The sequence below is a fragment of the Quercus lobata genome, chromosome 10 (assembly GCF_001633185.2).
Source record: "Quercus lobata isolate SW786 chromosome 10, ValleyOak3.0 Primary Assembly, whole genome shotgun sequence".
Lineage (NCBI taxonomy): Eukaryota > Viridiplantae > Streptophyta > Magnoliopsida > Fagales > Fagaceae > Quercus > Quercus lobata.
This window is the reverse complement of record NC_044913.1, coordinates 29,711,642-29,728,339: the sequence shown is the minus strand read 5'-3', so window position 1 is coordinate 29,728,339 and position 16,698 is coordinate 29,711,642. Positions and strand designations below refer to the sequence as shown.

The following is a 16,698-nucleotide window of genomic DNA, read 5'->3' as shown; positions in this document are numbered from 1 at the left end:
CAAATAGATTTCATTTAAGAAGGATACATATGCCTCTCCATCTAAATATTAGTAAAATCTTAAAGCAGGGGTTACTCGGTTACTCCAGATTGGCCCCAAATGGGGTCTAGTTTTAATTTAATAAATCAAGAGTATTATATAACAGTACCACTTGTGAAGAAAGGGAAAAGCATGTTACGGCTGGAGTGGCCAAGAGACTTGTAGTTCAATGGCATTTCCCAGATCTCTCCATGGAGAGAACTTGAGTTCAAATTAATAAGTTCCCCACAAAGAGCAATAATGAGGAACATTTTGCAAAATATAAATGGTGTGAAGATTAAAAAACTAGCAAGCACTATAAAATTAGAGCACATAGCCCAATCAGAAAGTTAAGCATAATTTAAACTTTTGGCAAAGCTTTAGAGACATTCATTCGGATGTTGGCCCAATAGAAGGAGAAGGATAAAATTTTATACCACAAGTAGATCATGCAGACCAAGAGGTGCAGTAACGATATATGACACATCACGGTGTTCTTTTGCAGCTTCAGCAGCTAACGAAGGAATATCCTGTAAAGTGACACAAAGCATTTTTATTTAAAAAAAAAAAAAAATCAATCTAGTCACCAATTCTGTACAGTATATCTATAATCAAGGCACCAGAGGAAAGTAAGCCGAGCTACCTGATGCCAGTGTCGTCCAGGGAAGAGAAAAAATGGGCTTACAATCACACGATCTGCACCTTGTTGAATGCAAGAAACAAATGCATCTCTTATTGATGGTTCTGCCAGCTCCTACCCATATCAAAGATATTTCAATAAATGAGAAGCCGTTTATGCAGAAATAAAACCATGACAAAAGCAACATAGTATTATGTCCACCCAAAAAGGCAAGAAAACCAAGTAGCAGCGCTACACGCACTAAAAACTAACCTAAATCATCAAGGCAGTACTGATCAACACAAGGTTTGATCCCACCAGTCCCCAAAACAACCAGATAGAGCCCGAAGAAGAAGACCATGTACTGAGCTGGAGTAGCTGATGGGCATACAGTCCCCATTTGGTCCACTTATCGATTGAATACACCTACCCGACTTCTTATGATACACCTTCATTTTCGTGGACCTCAGAGGTAGGGTCCAAGGAAACTGATGAAAAAGCTGACGAGGTTTTAAAGTTGGATATCTTGGACGGTTGGACTCCAGAAAATCATTATAGATGGTCTAAATCTAAAAATGTTTAACACTTAGATTCAGTCCATCCATAGTGATTTTCTGGCGTCCAACAGTCCAAGATATCCAACTTTAGAACCTCGTAGCCTTTTCATCAGTTTCCTTGGACCCTACGTACAGAGCAAAGTTCAAAAATAGATACGGTCCTGATAAACAACATAATCATACAACACATTTTCAAACTCCCCAACTTCATGAGGCTTAGCCCCTCTAAATGTTGTTAAGAAGCAATATGTTTATAAAATAAGTGTAATTGAAATGAGAATGTTAAGATGAATAAATGAAAAAAATAAGATAGAATATGAAATGAGGAAATTCGCTTAAAAATTGGATGGCCTTTATTAATAAAAAGATGGGAGGGAGTCATGTGAAATGGTTTGGTCATATGCCAAGTAGAGCAATTAATGCACCAATAAAAAAGAGAGTTTGATTCTAGTCAATGGAACGAAAAAGGTAGAGGAAGTCCTAAAATAATACTAATAAAATTAGCAAAACAGCACTTGTCAATTAAAGATGTAACAAAAACTATGATTTCGGATATAATAGAATGAAAGAATACGTTTTGAACTTGATTAATATGTCGAGTTTCCATAACCAACCCCAAATATTTGGAGCTAAGTGTTGGTTCTTATTGCTGTCATCATCCAATAATATTTGAATAACCCGCATGTGCACTAGCCAGAAAACATAACATGCAAGACTATTACACTCTTATCTGCTATACCTGTCTTGCTTTCTGACTTATGGCATTTCACTTCAGTTTCCTCCTGGAATGAGAATTCTTCGACTTTGCTGGCAGATATTTGTGGAGGGTTATTGTTGATAGATGCAACTATTGGACCTTCATGTGAAAAACTAAAATCTTGGAGACCAAGTCTCGCTCTTCCAAATAATGTCACTTTTTTGCTTGGAGGGGACAATTTTATAAGTCCTTTTAGGCCAGTAGATACTTTTACTGGTTCAAATTGAGGTTGAGCATAAGTTTGGGTGTGCTCTTCAACCATAGGAGAGCCACTAACACCTTTGACGGATACATCCAAATCTGGAGAACCTTCTGTGGAAATATCAAGAAGCTTCTAGATAGGGTCATTTGGAGCTACTTGATTGCCAAAGCAGTGTTTCTTAACAAAATCTAGCTCCATGGCCCTGCAACTGGGGGTTGTTGAAACAACCCATTTCGGCACAAGAAGTTGCAGGGCCCATTCTAATTCTTCCTTGGATGAGTGAATGGAGTAACAAACATGCCAAACACCAAATTGGTCCCTTACTGCCTCATTCATTCTCAGTTTTCTTTGACTTTCATTCTCCAAGAACTCTTCCTCACATGCATACCACTGTGCTGATGGGCGGATTATGAGAGGGGCAGGCTGGCAGTGAGCTTGGGCCTCCAAAAGCTTTGCTTTTGCTCTTTCATATAGTTTAGGAAATCCATCTAATACCTGGAAGTGGGACGAGGAATCTTCAGAGATAATGTCAGGAAATGTTAGGGTTAGAGCTTGGAAACACTCTGGATTAAAGGCTTTATCAACATAGATCTTGGACCCAAATGTTTGGGACACATTTGCCAGAATTTCTTCCTGGTCGAGAAGGTCACAGGTCAGATAAACCACAGGGGCATCAGGATGCTGCCATATACAATTAATAACCTATTTCATGGAAACGTAGTTTGAAATGTAAGAAGCAGATTGAGGTTATATTGATACAGTGACATAAGAAATGTGCTTAACATTTAAGATAGAACTGTAGAGAAGAACAATTACATGCCCACACACGCACTCACTCCAACGAGAGAGAGAGAGAGAGAGAGAGAGAGAGAGAGAGAGTCATAAACTGCTAAGAAATATAATAATAAAACATAAACATGAAACTTTTTTATTACGCAAACAATTGTCAAGATTATGACAAGGAGAATAAAAGGTCATCTATTTTAAAATAATTTGAATGGAATTTCTTTCACAATTGGATGCCCTTATTGATTACTATTACTGATATATAATAATGCTAGTAAGAATTCCCAAAGCCTGCTTAAGTGCCTTATGGACACTAAGATAATGATACGCATAACAAGAATGAACTGTGAATTAACAGCATCCATTTATGATATATACCTAAACCAGAATTCATATTAACCTTGAGGTTAGATGCAGCAATAAAAAAAATGTGTAGAGGAAAATAAAGTATCCTAGGAAAAAATTAGGCCTACATAAGGGCTCATTTATAATTACACATCAAATATGAATGCCTGCTAAATGAATTAACCATTGATGAGGTTTGAAATCAGGTTTCTAAGGATATGCTATCTACAGAAAAATTTTCATGATCCATAAATTAAAGATGCAGAATATTGTTTCCACAAATTTTCAAAAGATTACCTTAATGTAAAACAAACTAAAACTACAAAGGAGCAAGCAAGATAGATACTATCAATGGTAATAGCCATGAAAATAGATTTTGATTAAACCAAATACAAGTATATAAAGACAGCTGTATTATATTTGCAAGTTCTGCACATTTCAATCTAACATGAGGAAAAAAAAAAAAAAAGTATGTAGGGCTTACAGTAAGGTCATAATATACACATCGCAGCATGTTTGAGACCACCGATCACTTCATAAATTATAAAAGAAACATGAATAGAATGAAGACCGTGGGTACCTGTTGGATTGCTGAGTGCTTGCTGGGAAGGTTCTGACGAAATCTCCCAAATGTGCAGTCTAGGAAAACATAATCAAGTTGACACCTTGGTACTTTTCCTTTCTTGGCAACAAACTTCTTTGGTAAACTTTGTACACACTCAGCCGTGAGTCTGCAATCTCCTGTGTGCAAGATATTACCAAAATTGCCTTCAAACAAGAACATTACAGCTCCTGAGGTTTACAAAACCCATACCAGAAAAGGGACAATCTGTCAATAGAGCTTCTCAAAATCCAATTCCAAGCCTCACCCACAAGTTTCTTACCACTTGCACCCTCTCTGTTAATCATCTATCATAAGTTACCCTTCCCATGTCAAAAAATAGCAACAAAGTACAAGAAATTATCAAACTCTACAATCCATCCCTAAAAAATAAAATAAAAGAAATAAGCTGACCAAGGACAACAGTCATGACTATTTCATCATCCTATAATAATACCCAGCAACAATGATCAGGACAGAGTTACTACATTAGATAGATACTATAACCCAACAATATGGACATGATTAACTTTAAATACAAAAAGAGGAAATTCCTATATAATCCTAGCAACAGTGCAGGATCATGCCAAATAGTTCAATTCATAAAGAATACAAAATCAAACCCACTCTCTAAAATTCATCCAGATGAACAAGTTAGTCAACAATATAAACTCAAAGGAAATCAAAAGTATGTAGAATTCAAGACTTACATGGCGAGCAAGGATGTAACAGAATTGCTTCTTTCTCAGCTGATCATTACAGGAAGTAAAAACTTGCTTCACATACTGCCAACAAATACTTTGGACTATGAGGACCAAACCAAAATAACATTTTAAGGATTGCATCATAAATTTTATCAAGTATTTAATAAGATTTTCTAGTAATGTGTAGCTGTGAAATTCTTCAATCAATGAAGAAATATAATTCCCCTTGCAGCTCTTCACCAAATACAGGTAAACACAATGCACAATTGAATAGTAAGGGAAGGATGAGTTATAAAAAGTATTTTTCTTAAAGTACAAACCATGTTATCCAGAAATAGGGCAATCTGAAGTGCATTTGGATACTCCTCAAATTTTAAATAAATCATGTAGGCTGTATCTAGAACCAACATGTCATCAGGTCCAGGGAGGTATCTGCATTATGTTGCAATGTGAAATGTCATCAAGGGGGGGAGAGAGAAAGAGAGGTGAAATAAACAACCCGAGTCAAAAGATTGTAGTTTACTGAGCAATTATAAACTTAGTTTTGGTGCAGCATTTCATGCATGACAAAAAACTAATGTTGCAAGTTGCAATACTCTTTACAAATAAGAACCCTAAGGCAAAAGGTTGTCATTTACTGAACATATTGGTATAGCATTTCATATAAGGCAGAAAATTTATGTTGCAATGTTCTTTAGTAAATAATAACCCGTTCATCTCAACCCTTAAGAAGCAGCAAAAGTGTTCCAATTATTATAAAGTATAGTGTTCCAAGTCCTTGAACAAGAGCAAGCTCATGTCAGATGTCAATCTTTTACGTAGTTACATAGTATTCTCAAGGGATTTAATTTTTGAGCCCAAATGTAGATATCTTTTTATTTTAAGAAATAAATAAACTTTCATGTGACTTGACCAGAAAAAGAGCAATAAATGACCAAAACAGAACTCAAAATTAAACATACTTAAAAATAAAATAAAATAAACAAAAAATTTAAAAAAAAAAAACAAATAAATAACATAATAATAAGTAACACATGCACCAAATTGGTCTAACCACGAACCCCTACCCCCTATAAAAATCCCATGCTAGCTGGAGAACTGTAACTTTTAATTCCTCTCCTGTTTTTTTAATTCAAGCTTCTATAGTCTTAAATGATTAATCCTTTTTTTTTTTTTTTTTTGTGACAAGTAAAATGATTAATCCATTGGATAAAAATCTCCACAAATTTATGGTATAATCCCACTTACCTAGCCGAACTAGTCAGATAGAGACATGTCCTTCGGAAATTCGTGCTGTCAACATGCTCTATTAAAAGATCAAGGTCTTCAACCTAGCATTAGTCAAATTACACACATCTCATTATTGGCCAAACACGAAGAGGAGAAAAAAATTGAGGGCAGGAAAGCACAATAAACAAATCTGATCAAAAGAGAAATACTGCTCAATACCTCCATTAGAAGATCAACAGCTTCAGGCTCGGCATTGTGCTGCATTGCAATTCACAATGATTAGAACAAAACTAAAAACTAAAAATAAAATAAAATAATCCTTTCAAATGTCACCTATAGTCGTCATACTGTAACATGTTACTGAATCATACCTTCATGTGAAAAGCAACTATTTGTTGAACAAGCTCCATAAGATCCTTGATTGGAACTTCTTCGCTCTGTTGTGGTAAATTCAAAGAAATTAAATATATTAAAATTAAGAACGAGTTCTTAACAATAAAGTATTGAAGGCCAAATAAGATAAAATTCGTTTTGAAAATCCTCTATCGAAAGAGAATGCACCACTCTATTCACAGAGCAATGAGCATTATTAAGATGTAATACTACTCCAATACCATACCGCATAATACATATTTTCAAATTCAGGGAAGCAAGGATATCATAATACATAATAGTATAAAGTTTAAAGCACTTTAATCTGTTTATCAAGATGCATATGGAACCAAATTTAAAATTTTTTGAGCTGTAAATGCATATGAATAAAAAGTTGTTTTTTACTGGTTTCTAAAAATAAGATTTATAGAATGGTCCTAGTACCCATACCAAGCTTTTTTCTTCATAAAGAAAACTAATATAGCATTGATTTCTAACCTGTCGCTTAGCATATTCCTGTGAAATTTCTCCAGCTAAGTTCCTGATTACACATAAAAAATAATAATAATCAATAGTGAGTGAGGTTAATATTCATTTATATGGATTGAACTTCAAACACTACCATAACCTAAAAACCAGCAAGAATGAAATTTGATTTGACCAGATCAAACTACCTACCAGCACCTAAAAACCCAATAGAGACCACAATGTATTTTAATCAGACGACACTCACCTCACATATTCATGGCCCCATGAGCCAATATCACTTCCTGAATCCTCCAATCTATATTTTAAGCTCTCCTAAAAGAATTTTCAGCAATAGAAAAGCAATGAAATATATGTTAGTCCCAAATAACATAAAACGAATTTACTTTAGCAATTGTAAAGAGAATCAACTAAACAAATCAGCAAAAACAATACAATAAACTTCAGTCGTACCCTTTCTCCCTCAGCAGACATGGTGAGAGCCAGAACGGAGAGTATATCAGCGAGGTACTTCTGCATTGACAAAGAAAGTTAATTAGATAGGCTAGAATGCTACTTCTATAATAGACAATGTCCAAGCAAACAAAATTATACCTTCAATTCCGAGTTCCCCATGGTTTCATAAAATGCCTTTAATGTTCCATACTGTGGACGCAGAAATTTCAATGGCTTTGGGACCGAAGTCATGGAGCTTGTAGAGGTTCGGATTTCCTGCCTACAATTGGAAAAATTTTACATGCTATTATGACATATGTTTCCATTCTATACAGGGAGCTAATGTTTTCAAAGTTAATCTAAAACCTCAGAAATGTTTTTATCAATCAAGGAACCAAATTGATGAATTATAACTTATACCCAAAAATGTTAACAAAGTCCCAAACATTAAACCATAACATAAAGATCAGAATTATATTAAGTGAAAGCAAATATTAAATACTATTACCTCATGCTCTCAAGCGCAACCTTCTGTAAGTTAGGGTCAGCATCCTGAACTCTCTCCACATACAGCTCCAATTGTTGCTTCAGAGCAAGATCCTCTTCAGACTGACACAATACACAACACAAAAATTTGTTATGCGAATGACCCAACAACAACCAGAAATTTGAAATAGAATTCCTAAATGCTTATTTGTGTAATATCTAAACTTTTATCTATTTCTCTCTCTCTCTCTCTCTTTGTGCAAATTATGTGCACAAAAAGGGTGTGTGTGTGTGTGTGTGTGTGTGAGAGAGAGAGAGAGAGAGAGAGAGAGAGAGAGGCAAAAAGACAGTGAACAATGTTCAGAAAAGTCATCTTACCTCGCAACGGACAGCTACTGGTGCCCACTGGCTTTCAACACCCAACAAAAGAAGATGATCCAATACTTTTTTCTGCAACCAATATACACATTACAGGATAAGATACCACCAAGTTAATGATTCTAAAGGAAGTAATTATAGCAGATATGAAGTTAGTAAGAAACCTGAACCAGTGTTGCTTTATTTGTTAGCTTATTTGCATCTTTTCCAGGATCAGCCTCTGTACCTCCCATCATTAACAAATTAATGGTTTCTAATGCACTGAGTAGATTAATTGTCTACTGGCATGGCGTTTGTTTCAAGGAAAAGAAGAAATACCAGTAAGGCTTCTGTGACAGAAAATTCAAAGATCTATGGTAAAATCTTATATACATTTCAGTATCTAACCTTTTGTTGGGTGAAACTGTAAGTACTTCCCCGTAGCTTCAGAATTGATATTACGGGGTCAAATCCCATAGTCTCTCTCAGTAGTATCTGAACCACACTTGGAAGCATTAGGAGCATGAGAGAATCTCAAGCATAAAATATAACACAACAGAGGCTGCAGACCTGATTAGATGCATTAGTTCGGAGAAGGTTGTTCAACAATTGAAGACAGTCCTGCACCATTACATGCATAATAGTTTTATAACCAAGATATTCGCAGAATTCTCAAATGCTTGTAAAGAAAAATAGAAATGAATAAATTGAGGAATAGCTAAACAGTCAACGACCATAAGTTGTTCTGTGATTCTGAGAAAAACAAAAAGTTTTGAAAATGGGACTCAGAATCAAGGCCAATGCACACACCTCTGTTTATTGTAACAAATTTTCTACAAAGAATATCCCCCCCCCCTTCTCTCTCTCTCTCTTCTATGTTAGGTGTTTGTCTGGGCAAGTAGAACCATAAAGAGAAAATCATAATGATGGATCAACAAAGCCTTTGTACATGCTTTCTTGTCACCTAAAATGTTCAACTAGAATGTGTCAAATGAGCAACATAACCCATACAGGAGAGGACAGCCAAAGGATAAAATAAAGCATGTGGGTTTCAAACTCAAAAAAATGGTCAAAACTACAAGAGTCCTTAATTTAGGCTACAAGTAGAATCATAACCGTAAATAAAAAATGACAAAATAGAACATTCAGACCAAAACCCACAAATGGTGCTGAATCTCAATGTAATTATAGCATATAAACAGCTCATTTAGCTAGCGAATTAGTGATATGCAATAGAGTCACTTAAACACTATCATAACTTCATTGTTGAAGCTGTCTTAGTAATCCATGACAAACTACTCGATTTATTGATATAATTGAGAAAGTGTCACATTCAAAAGACCATAAAGGAAACAAGTTTTAAATTGTAGACACCCAAACAATAAGAAGCCATTTGCAAGACAAGTAATTTATCAGTAAACAAGCTAGAAAAGTTGATTAAACTACCATGATAAATTGAGTAACAGTAAATCACCTACACAACAACACCACCTTCTGAACCTCCTTCCTCTTTAATGATGCTGAAAATCTTCTCAAATGCACCTTCAAAGACCACAATTTTTTGAATCTCCTAAAATTCACAAAACTGTATTAATTAGTAGGGAAATCAAACACATTTTCAAGCACAGGTTCAGCAGAACCATTAGATGACAAAGTGGCAGGAATATCTTACCTCAGCTTCACGGGTCAAATAAGTAAGCAACAGTAAGGCCTCGTTTCGAATAACCTAAGAACCACAATTGTTTTTAATACAAGTACAAGAAGAAAACCAAACTGATAAATTACCAAGTCCCAAGAAGCTTAAGCTTTTAGAAAATTACCAGCCACTTCAAAATCGACCTAAAAGCTGCCTCCTCCAAGCTTATTGGCATTGGAAAAGTTATTTGTTGCTACTTTTATTGTGCTGAACTTGAATTTTAGTGCTTCTGGCCTTTTCATAGCATCATCATCTTCATGAACATAATTAATGAACAAACCATAATGATTAAGTAATTATTATATGACAAATAATGCTTTTTAGCTGGTCATATATTGTAAAATAAACTTTGAAAATGTATCATTTCAGTTACCTTTTTTGGACCTTATGCCGTCTCGTATAATAAGGAGGAGGTCTTGCATGTCCTTCGTCAGATGCCTCGGGCCCAGCGTTGTGTCCATGTTTGTGCCCTCCTGTCCCACAATGAGGTGCCTTTGATATGCGTTTCGGCCGACCTTCTTGTTGAACAGGTAACCCACCAGCTTCCTCAACATGAACATGGGGTGGGGTGATGGCTGATGAAGGGCCAATAGACGTATTGTCCGAGGGTGGCTCTTGCTGTATGTCAGGTGGGGTTAGATGAATACCCAAGTCAAAGGATGGAATGGGTGACACATCGGGAAATGACCGTGGGGTGGGTGGACGAATGTCAGGCCCAACACAAGGATGTGGAGTCAATGGGGGGATGGTGGGACGACGAGATGGATGTAGGGTGGGTGAAGGGATTGTGGGGCTAAGGGATGGATGTGGGGTGGGTGGAGGGGGATCAGAGGTAGGGACAACTAGAGGGGTACGAACACGCAGACGTCTAGTAGGAGCTATGCTCATGCTTGGGCTCTCAGTAGTGCTTGGCCTCTGAGTAGCTGCTGCGGCAGGAGTAGCTGCTGCAGCAGGAGTAGCTGCCTCCTCATTCGGGACCTCAGGGTGCCGAGGTCGTACACGGCCAATCGCCTGCACTGCAGTCAGCACATCAATAATGTCCTGGTGGTCCTCCGTGCCCACCGGGTGACGGCCCAACAAACGGAGGTATCCTTCAATCTGCACATGGAAAAACCAAGTATATTAGTAATGCAATACAGTTTATGTATGTACGAATGAACAATCAATGTTTTATGGGCCCTCTGCTTGTAGGGCAATTCAAGTTATTCCATAAAAAATTGGGAAGAAGAATGTATACCATAACTCTAAAGGCTGAAATAAGAAATATGACCTTCGATTTTGAAATTAGATTTTGAAATCAACAAAGTTCTCTATAAGGTAAACGAATAAAGTTCTCTATAAGGAATCTTAAGTAGAAAACAACTTTAACCTACTTCTTTGATGCTAAGCATACATTGGACCACATATATCATGTTTTATAAATAGTGGTTTCATGCTAAGAAGTACGGTAATATGTACAAGATGTGGAGAAGTTACCAGTATAGTCAATGTAGCACCAGGAACATCAATGAACCTCCGAGTCACCCTTTTGAACCAGTCGAAGTACTGATGCTGTGGAGGCATATCACCAAGCACTGCTTGACAACACCGTTGAAGGCGGTTACCCCAATTTAGTAAATGCAGAGCATGTTTCCGCATCCAATCAACGCCCACCTTCCCCCTCAAATCAATGGCATGAAGCACGGTGTCAGTGTCAACATCTTTGGGAATTTCTTGGATCATTCCAAATTGACGAACGACACGATCCGATGTATGTATCTCTACTAGGTGGAAACATACAAGTGGCACCGTTGCCATCCACACAGCCCTCCCTGCAACGCACCATGGCGGAAGATCCTCAAAATCGGCTTCATACGGCTGCCACACCACCTACAGTAGCCCAAAAACAAGTATGCAACACATTAGACAACTATGTTTATATTTCAAAATTCACCAAACATATATCTTGTTCCTAAACATGTTAACATGTTAAACAAGGCATTTTCATACCTGGCTTGGTAACATTGAAGCTATTTTCTGGCGATACCTGTCCCTGAAGATGTGGGCAGGCCTATTTTTCTTGTTTGGGACCCACGCCCACCTACAAGTGTTGTCAAGAACAAAAGATCAATATTTATAACTTTCCTACTAAGATAATGTCATGACTAAAACTATAATGTTATCACATATAACTACTAAGATAATGTTATAGATAAAAACTAGGCAATTAATAATATCACTACAATAAGAAATAATCCTTATAAGGTAGAGACTTACTTCAGGTACAGAGGACCACGCGCTGGAGGACCATAAGCGCCCACTGGTGGGCCACGCTCAATTGCCGGGCACAAATAGGGGAACCTGGCCCATACCCAATACTGCACCAACAGTAAGCATCCACCGATTTGACTGGTTTCCTTATGGCTTGCCCTGCATAGCTCTCGGTACAACCATGCAAGGCAAGCACTCCCCCAACTGTACCTTCGTGGGTTGCGAAGGTCTTCCAACTGCTGCACCCACATTAGATGCACCCTATCGCCAGATTTGTCCATGAATATTGTGTCCCCCAGTAGCGCTAGGATATAGCATCGTGCGTACTTATGCAGCTCATCCTCTTCGGTATTAGGCGGCAATGGATTAGCAACTTGCTCCAAAAGCCGTTTGATGAGGATCCTTTGGCCATGAAGTTCCTTATGCTGGTCTTGAGTTATAGGTTGAAAGCCAAGGAACTCCTCGCACACAGTCGTCCAAGTTTTCTGTGTGCTCCCTGTTACAGCGTCACCATCGATAGGAAGCCCGAGAATCACCTCCACATCCTGTAATGTAATGGTCATTTCACCATGTGGCATGTGGAAGGTGTGAGTCTCGGGCCGCCATCGCTCCACTAAGGCTGTAATTAGGCCGTGGTCAAGCTCTCTACCCGGCTGCCTCAGCAGTCCCTCCAAGCCCAATGCCTTAATGATGTCAACAACTCGATCGTCTACCATTGTCTCTCGGTTGGAGAACTCTTCAGTACAGCCACGACAAGTAAGGGCCCCTGGATCCTGCACAAAACGGATCATTGGATTAACATATGACAAACGTCTGCATGTATATTGTATGAATTAAATGCGTGTACATTTTACATAAATATTTACTGCTGTATTGTACCTGCCCATTCCAAATAGCTTTTGACCGATGGGTGGGCTGCAACTTTAACACCGAATCGTCAATAGGGCCAGGCCGTGTATGTTCAATCCGTCCAGCATTTGCAGCATCCATACTGCACAAGAATGATAAGCAATTAGCACGTAATATTGACATTGCAAGCAAACATAGATATGATGGTGCAAAAGTTTTTTCTAAGCTAAATAAAACAAAAATATGATAATTTAATATTTTACTAGCTATATAAACTTGCTGATTAGAATCTCAATGAGATCACTTAGGTCTAACTAGAATTACTATACTCCAATGAGAACACTTAGGTGTTCATAACCTTCCCATTTTTTTTCCTATATTGAATAATGGTCCAAAGCCACACGTAAGTGGATTGGATCCATATGATATTGCAGCAGATTGAACTAATCCTTTTACAAGTACACTACAATTATGTGACCTTAAATGTTTAAAAGTTCTATTAGTCGTGATTTATGAGGATCATTGTATAATCTCTACTTATTTGTGCTTTTCTTTAGTAAATTCTCTTGGTGAACGATTAAAAGTTATTTTTACCTTGTGAAATTTTTTTTGAATAGCCATTGTTGGGGACATTACACCTTCAGATGGGATTTCAAAGGAAGAGAAGAGTCGACAAGAACGAGAAGCATTAGACCACATGTGCAAATTACTTGGTGGAGGGTCAAGAGGTACTTTATTCACTAACTCTATGTGTGCGCACGTGTTGTTGTCAATGTGAGGAAAATGAATTTGTCATTCCTCTACCTGAAAGTAATTAGTTGTTTGACAATTTTTGACTTCCTATTTATAAATTGCAGCCCAAGAAATAGGTGAGTTGTGGTTGGAATATGAGGAGAATTCTTCACCAGAGGCTAAAATTGTTAAGGACCTTGACAAGGTATATTGCGGCTATAGTAATGCATTTTATTTAATAATAATTTAACTTTGATTCACTACTTTTGCCAAGAAGCCTTATAGTTCAATGGCATTGCTTGGTGTTTCCAACAGAGACATCTAGGGTTTAAATCCCCACTCCCAACTTAAAATGTATCAAAAAAACATTGACACAGTACCTTTGTAGCAACTTTTAGTTTGAAGTTCAATTATTCCTTTTTTAAAGATCTTATGGTTTCAGTAACTGATGTTCTTTATTTAACTGCTTGTCTGAGAGGGAGCCAACCTGGCAGTTACCATCAAATAGAAAACCAATTCCTCAAACAAGCAGTTATTATCTGCTCAACAAAGACTAGTTGCTTTCTTCATACAGCATTATGGCATAATAAATTGCCCACTGTTCTTTGTACTTTTTCTTAAAATCTCTTGGAAACCCATCAATTGGGTTATTTTTAATGATAATTTAAGTTTTAATAGTGGTAAAGCAGTAAGACATAATCTTAAATGGAGGATATTTTGACTTTTCTCTATTTTATTTTATTTTATCCCTTCGGAATGAGAAATCTTATGCAAAAGTTTGGTAAAAGAGGAATGCCGATGTAGACAAATTGTAAAGTAGCTAATGACTGATCAAAAACAAAAAAAAAAAAATAAGAAGGGGAGAAAAAAATAAAAAAAGAAACAAAAAAGAAGTGGCTAATAAGCCAGATTCTAATGACAAGTTGACAATGCTAGTAAAGATAGCATTTAAAGTGGTGTTGATACAACTTTGGTGATAATTGACAAATCATGCTTATACTTGAAAAATAATATGATGTGACACATTATTTGTGTTTTATACTAATATTAATGACCAAGAAAAAAATTTGTTGACTTTTCCATAGCCAACTTAGAACCCAGTTCTAAATCAGACTAAATTGGATGAGATATGCTTGTTTGAACATCTAAACTTTCTAGAGATATTGTTGTCCAATTCTGCTTTAGAATCAGTTTAAATGGGCCAAGAATCTTGTAATTTAGTGACATTTCCTGATCTCTTTTATAAGGAAAACCAGCGTTTAAATTCCCCTCAATAATTGAATAGGGTTTAGGTTTTGTTTTCAAAGAGGCATTTGGTTCCTAGAGTTCAAAAGCACCCGTAGCTTAAAGCCGTAAGTTCTATGTGCTTTGTTCACCGAATCAAAGCCACCCAAATATGCAAAATCGATTGTAGATACCTAAAACCAATTTATGCCAAGCCAGCTAACGTAAACAAAACTTCTAACCAAAATCCCTTAATCAAAACTAAATCTAATCCCTCTATTTAAACTAATTAAACAAAACCATTCATAACCGAAAAACCTAAATCATAACCAATCAACCAAAATACATAACTGAAAAAAGACTATGTAATTTGTTTCTTCAATAGCAAACTACTAAGTGCTTTTTTATATGCATATAATTTAGTAATTTGTAATGGTACTATAACATTTAAATATATGAGAAAACTATTTCATATAAACTTGTAAGTTCTAAGCTCCTAATAGACAAGCAAATGGGCCTAATGAGATATACAATTCTCTCCTAAAAGCTATAATCCTAATCAACAATAACAATCTAACCTGAAGCCAGAAATTTGGAAAGTCTTAAGGATGGCAGCAACAATATGCACTATCCAAGCAAGAATGTCATCTACACTCACCAAATCCAAACCCAAATTTCATAAAAATCATAAAATAAAAATTAAATAAAGTATCTACCACAAAATCCAAACCCAAATTTCACAAAAATCAAAATTGAAAATTAAATAAATAACCTAAATGTTAAGTATCCAAATCCAAACCCAAAATTTCACAATAATCAAAACAAAAAATCAAATAAATAACTTACCAAGCAAAATCGGAATGGGTAACCAAGCAAGTTTGACTTCAGCCAAAGAGAGTTGAATGTCATCTGCACTCACCAAATCCAAACCCAAATTTCATAAAAATCATAAAATAAAAATTAAATAAAGTATCTACCACAAAATCCAAACCCAAATTTCACAAAAATCAAAACTGAAAATTAAATAAATAACCTAGATGTTAACCTAGGGGTTCTGTGTGTGTGTGAGCGTGTGTGAATGTGAGAGGCCGTGTGAGAGATAGAGAGAAAATGAGAGAGTTTTGTGAGTGTGGGAAATGAAAATGTAAGAGTGAGGGTGAGAAAGTGAGAGTGCTCTGGTTTGTGTGAGAGTGAGAGGGTGTGAGTGTGAGTGTGAGTGAAAGTGAGACAAATGCAATAGAGACGAAGACGTTAATTTTGAAAAACCCCAATTGGAAACCGAGTCTCTAAGACTCGATTTCCAGGGGCATACACGTGGAAATTGAGTCTAAGAGACTCGATTTCCATGTCAATGCCAGATGGCAACTCTGCCACATCAGACGTGGTCGAAGCATACAAACCGAGCCTTAAAGACTCGATTTTGAAGCCCAAAATTGAGTCTTTAAGACTCGAGATGCTATATACAAAATATGTTTCTAAAGAGAGCCTACTAACTAGATAGTTTCGTTTTTAAGGCTAGTTGGCCATTTTCGCCGGCCGTAAGGGATAAAAAAAAGGAAATTGAGGAAGCTGAAAAGCAGGCTATCCGTGGGGCTTGTGCTGACCGAGTGCATTGTCTAAGGGCTGAATTAAGAGACCTTTTGTCTAGAGAAGAAAAGCTATGGCAACAGCGCTCAAAACAACATTGGTTGAAGGAAGGCGACCAAAATACAAGCTTCTTTCATGGAAAAGCCTCCCAAAGATTCAAAAGAAACAGTGTCAAACGGTTAAGGAATTCAAATGGGGAATGGTGTGTAGGTGATGATCAAATTGGTGGCCTGTTTACGGAGTATTTCGGAACGCTTTTCTCATCCTCAAATCCGAGCCAGATTGAGGTTGTCCTTGATACAATCCCTCGAATAGTGACTGATACAATGAATGCGAGTTTAGTCAAAGTTTTTACGAGACAAGAAGTTGACATTGCCCTAAAACAAATGGCTTCCCTAAAAGCTC

At 36.7% G+C, this 16,698-nt stretch overlaps 1 protein-coding gene, 2 long non-coding RNA genes and 1 pseudogene across 3 annotated transcripts; all 4 read right to left on the bottom strand.

The window, feature by feature from the left end:
* Positions 1–491: 491 nt before the first annotated feature.
* Positions 492–993, bottom strand: LOC115965956. Its single transcript, XR_004086235.1, has 3 exons — positions 911–993; positions 662–772; positions 492–548 (listed from the first exon to the last, which is right to left on the bottom strand). It is a non-coding gene; the product is annotated as an uncharacterized LOC115965956 (long non-coding RNA).
* Positions 994–1,883: 890 nt separating this feature from the next.
* Positions 1,884–4,081, bottom strand: LOC115964613 (annotated as a pseudogene).
* Positions 4,082–4,485: 404 nt separating this feature from the next.
* LOC115964612 (26S proteasome non-ATPase regulatory subunit 2 homolog A-like) lies at positions 4,486–8,753 on the bottom strand. Its single transcript, XM_031083888.1, has 15 exons — positions 8,526–8,753; positions 8,364–8,450; positions 8,141–8,254; positions 7,977–8,048; positions 7,621–7,721; positions 7,272–7,392; positions 7,131–7,190; positions 6,925–6,992; positions 6,690–6,732; positions 6,191–6,256; positions 6,039–6,077; positions 5,838–5,920; positions 4,910–5,021; positions 4,596–4,670; positions 4,486–4,515 (listed from the first exon to the last, which is right to left on the bottom strand). Exons 1-15 carry the CDS (start codon positions 8,592–8,594, stop codon positions 4,486–4,488), a joined length of 1,140 nt encoding a protein of 379 aa, XP_030939748.1. The 5' UTR covers positions 8,595–8,753.
* Positions 8,754–12,863: 4,110 nt separating this feature from the next.
* On the bottom strand, positions 12,864–15,616 carry LOC115962971. The gene is made up of 3 exons (XR_004085648.1): positions 15,553–15,616; positions 15,285–15,354; positions 12,864–12,892 (listed from the first exon to the last, which is right to left on the bottom strand). It is a non-coding gene; the product is annotated as an uncharacterized LOC115962971 (long non-coding RNA).
* Positions 15,617–16,698: the final 1,082 nt, after the last annotated feature.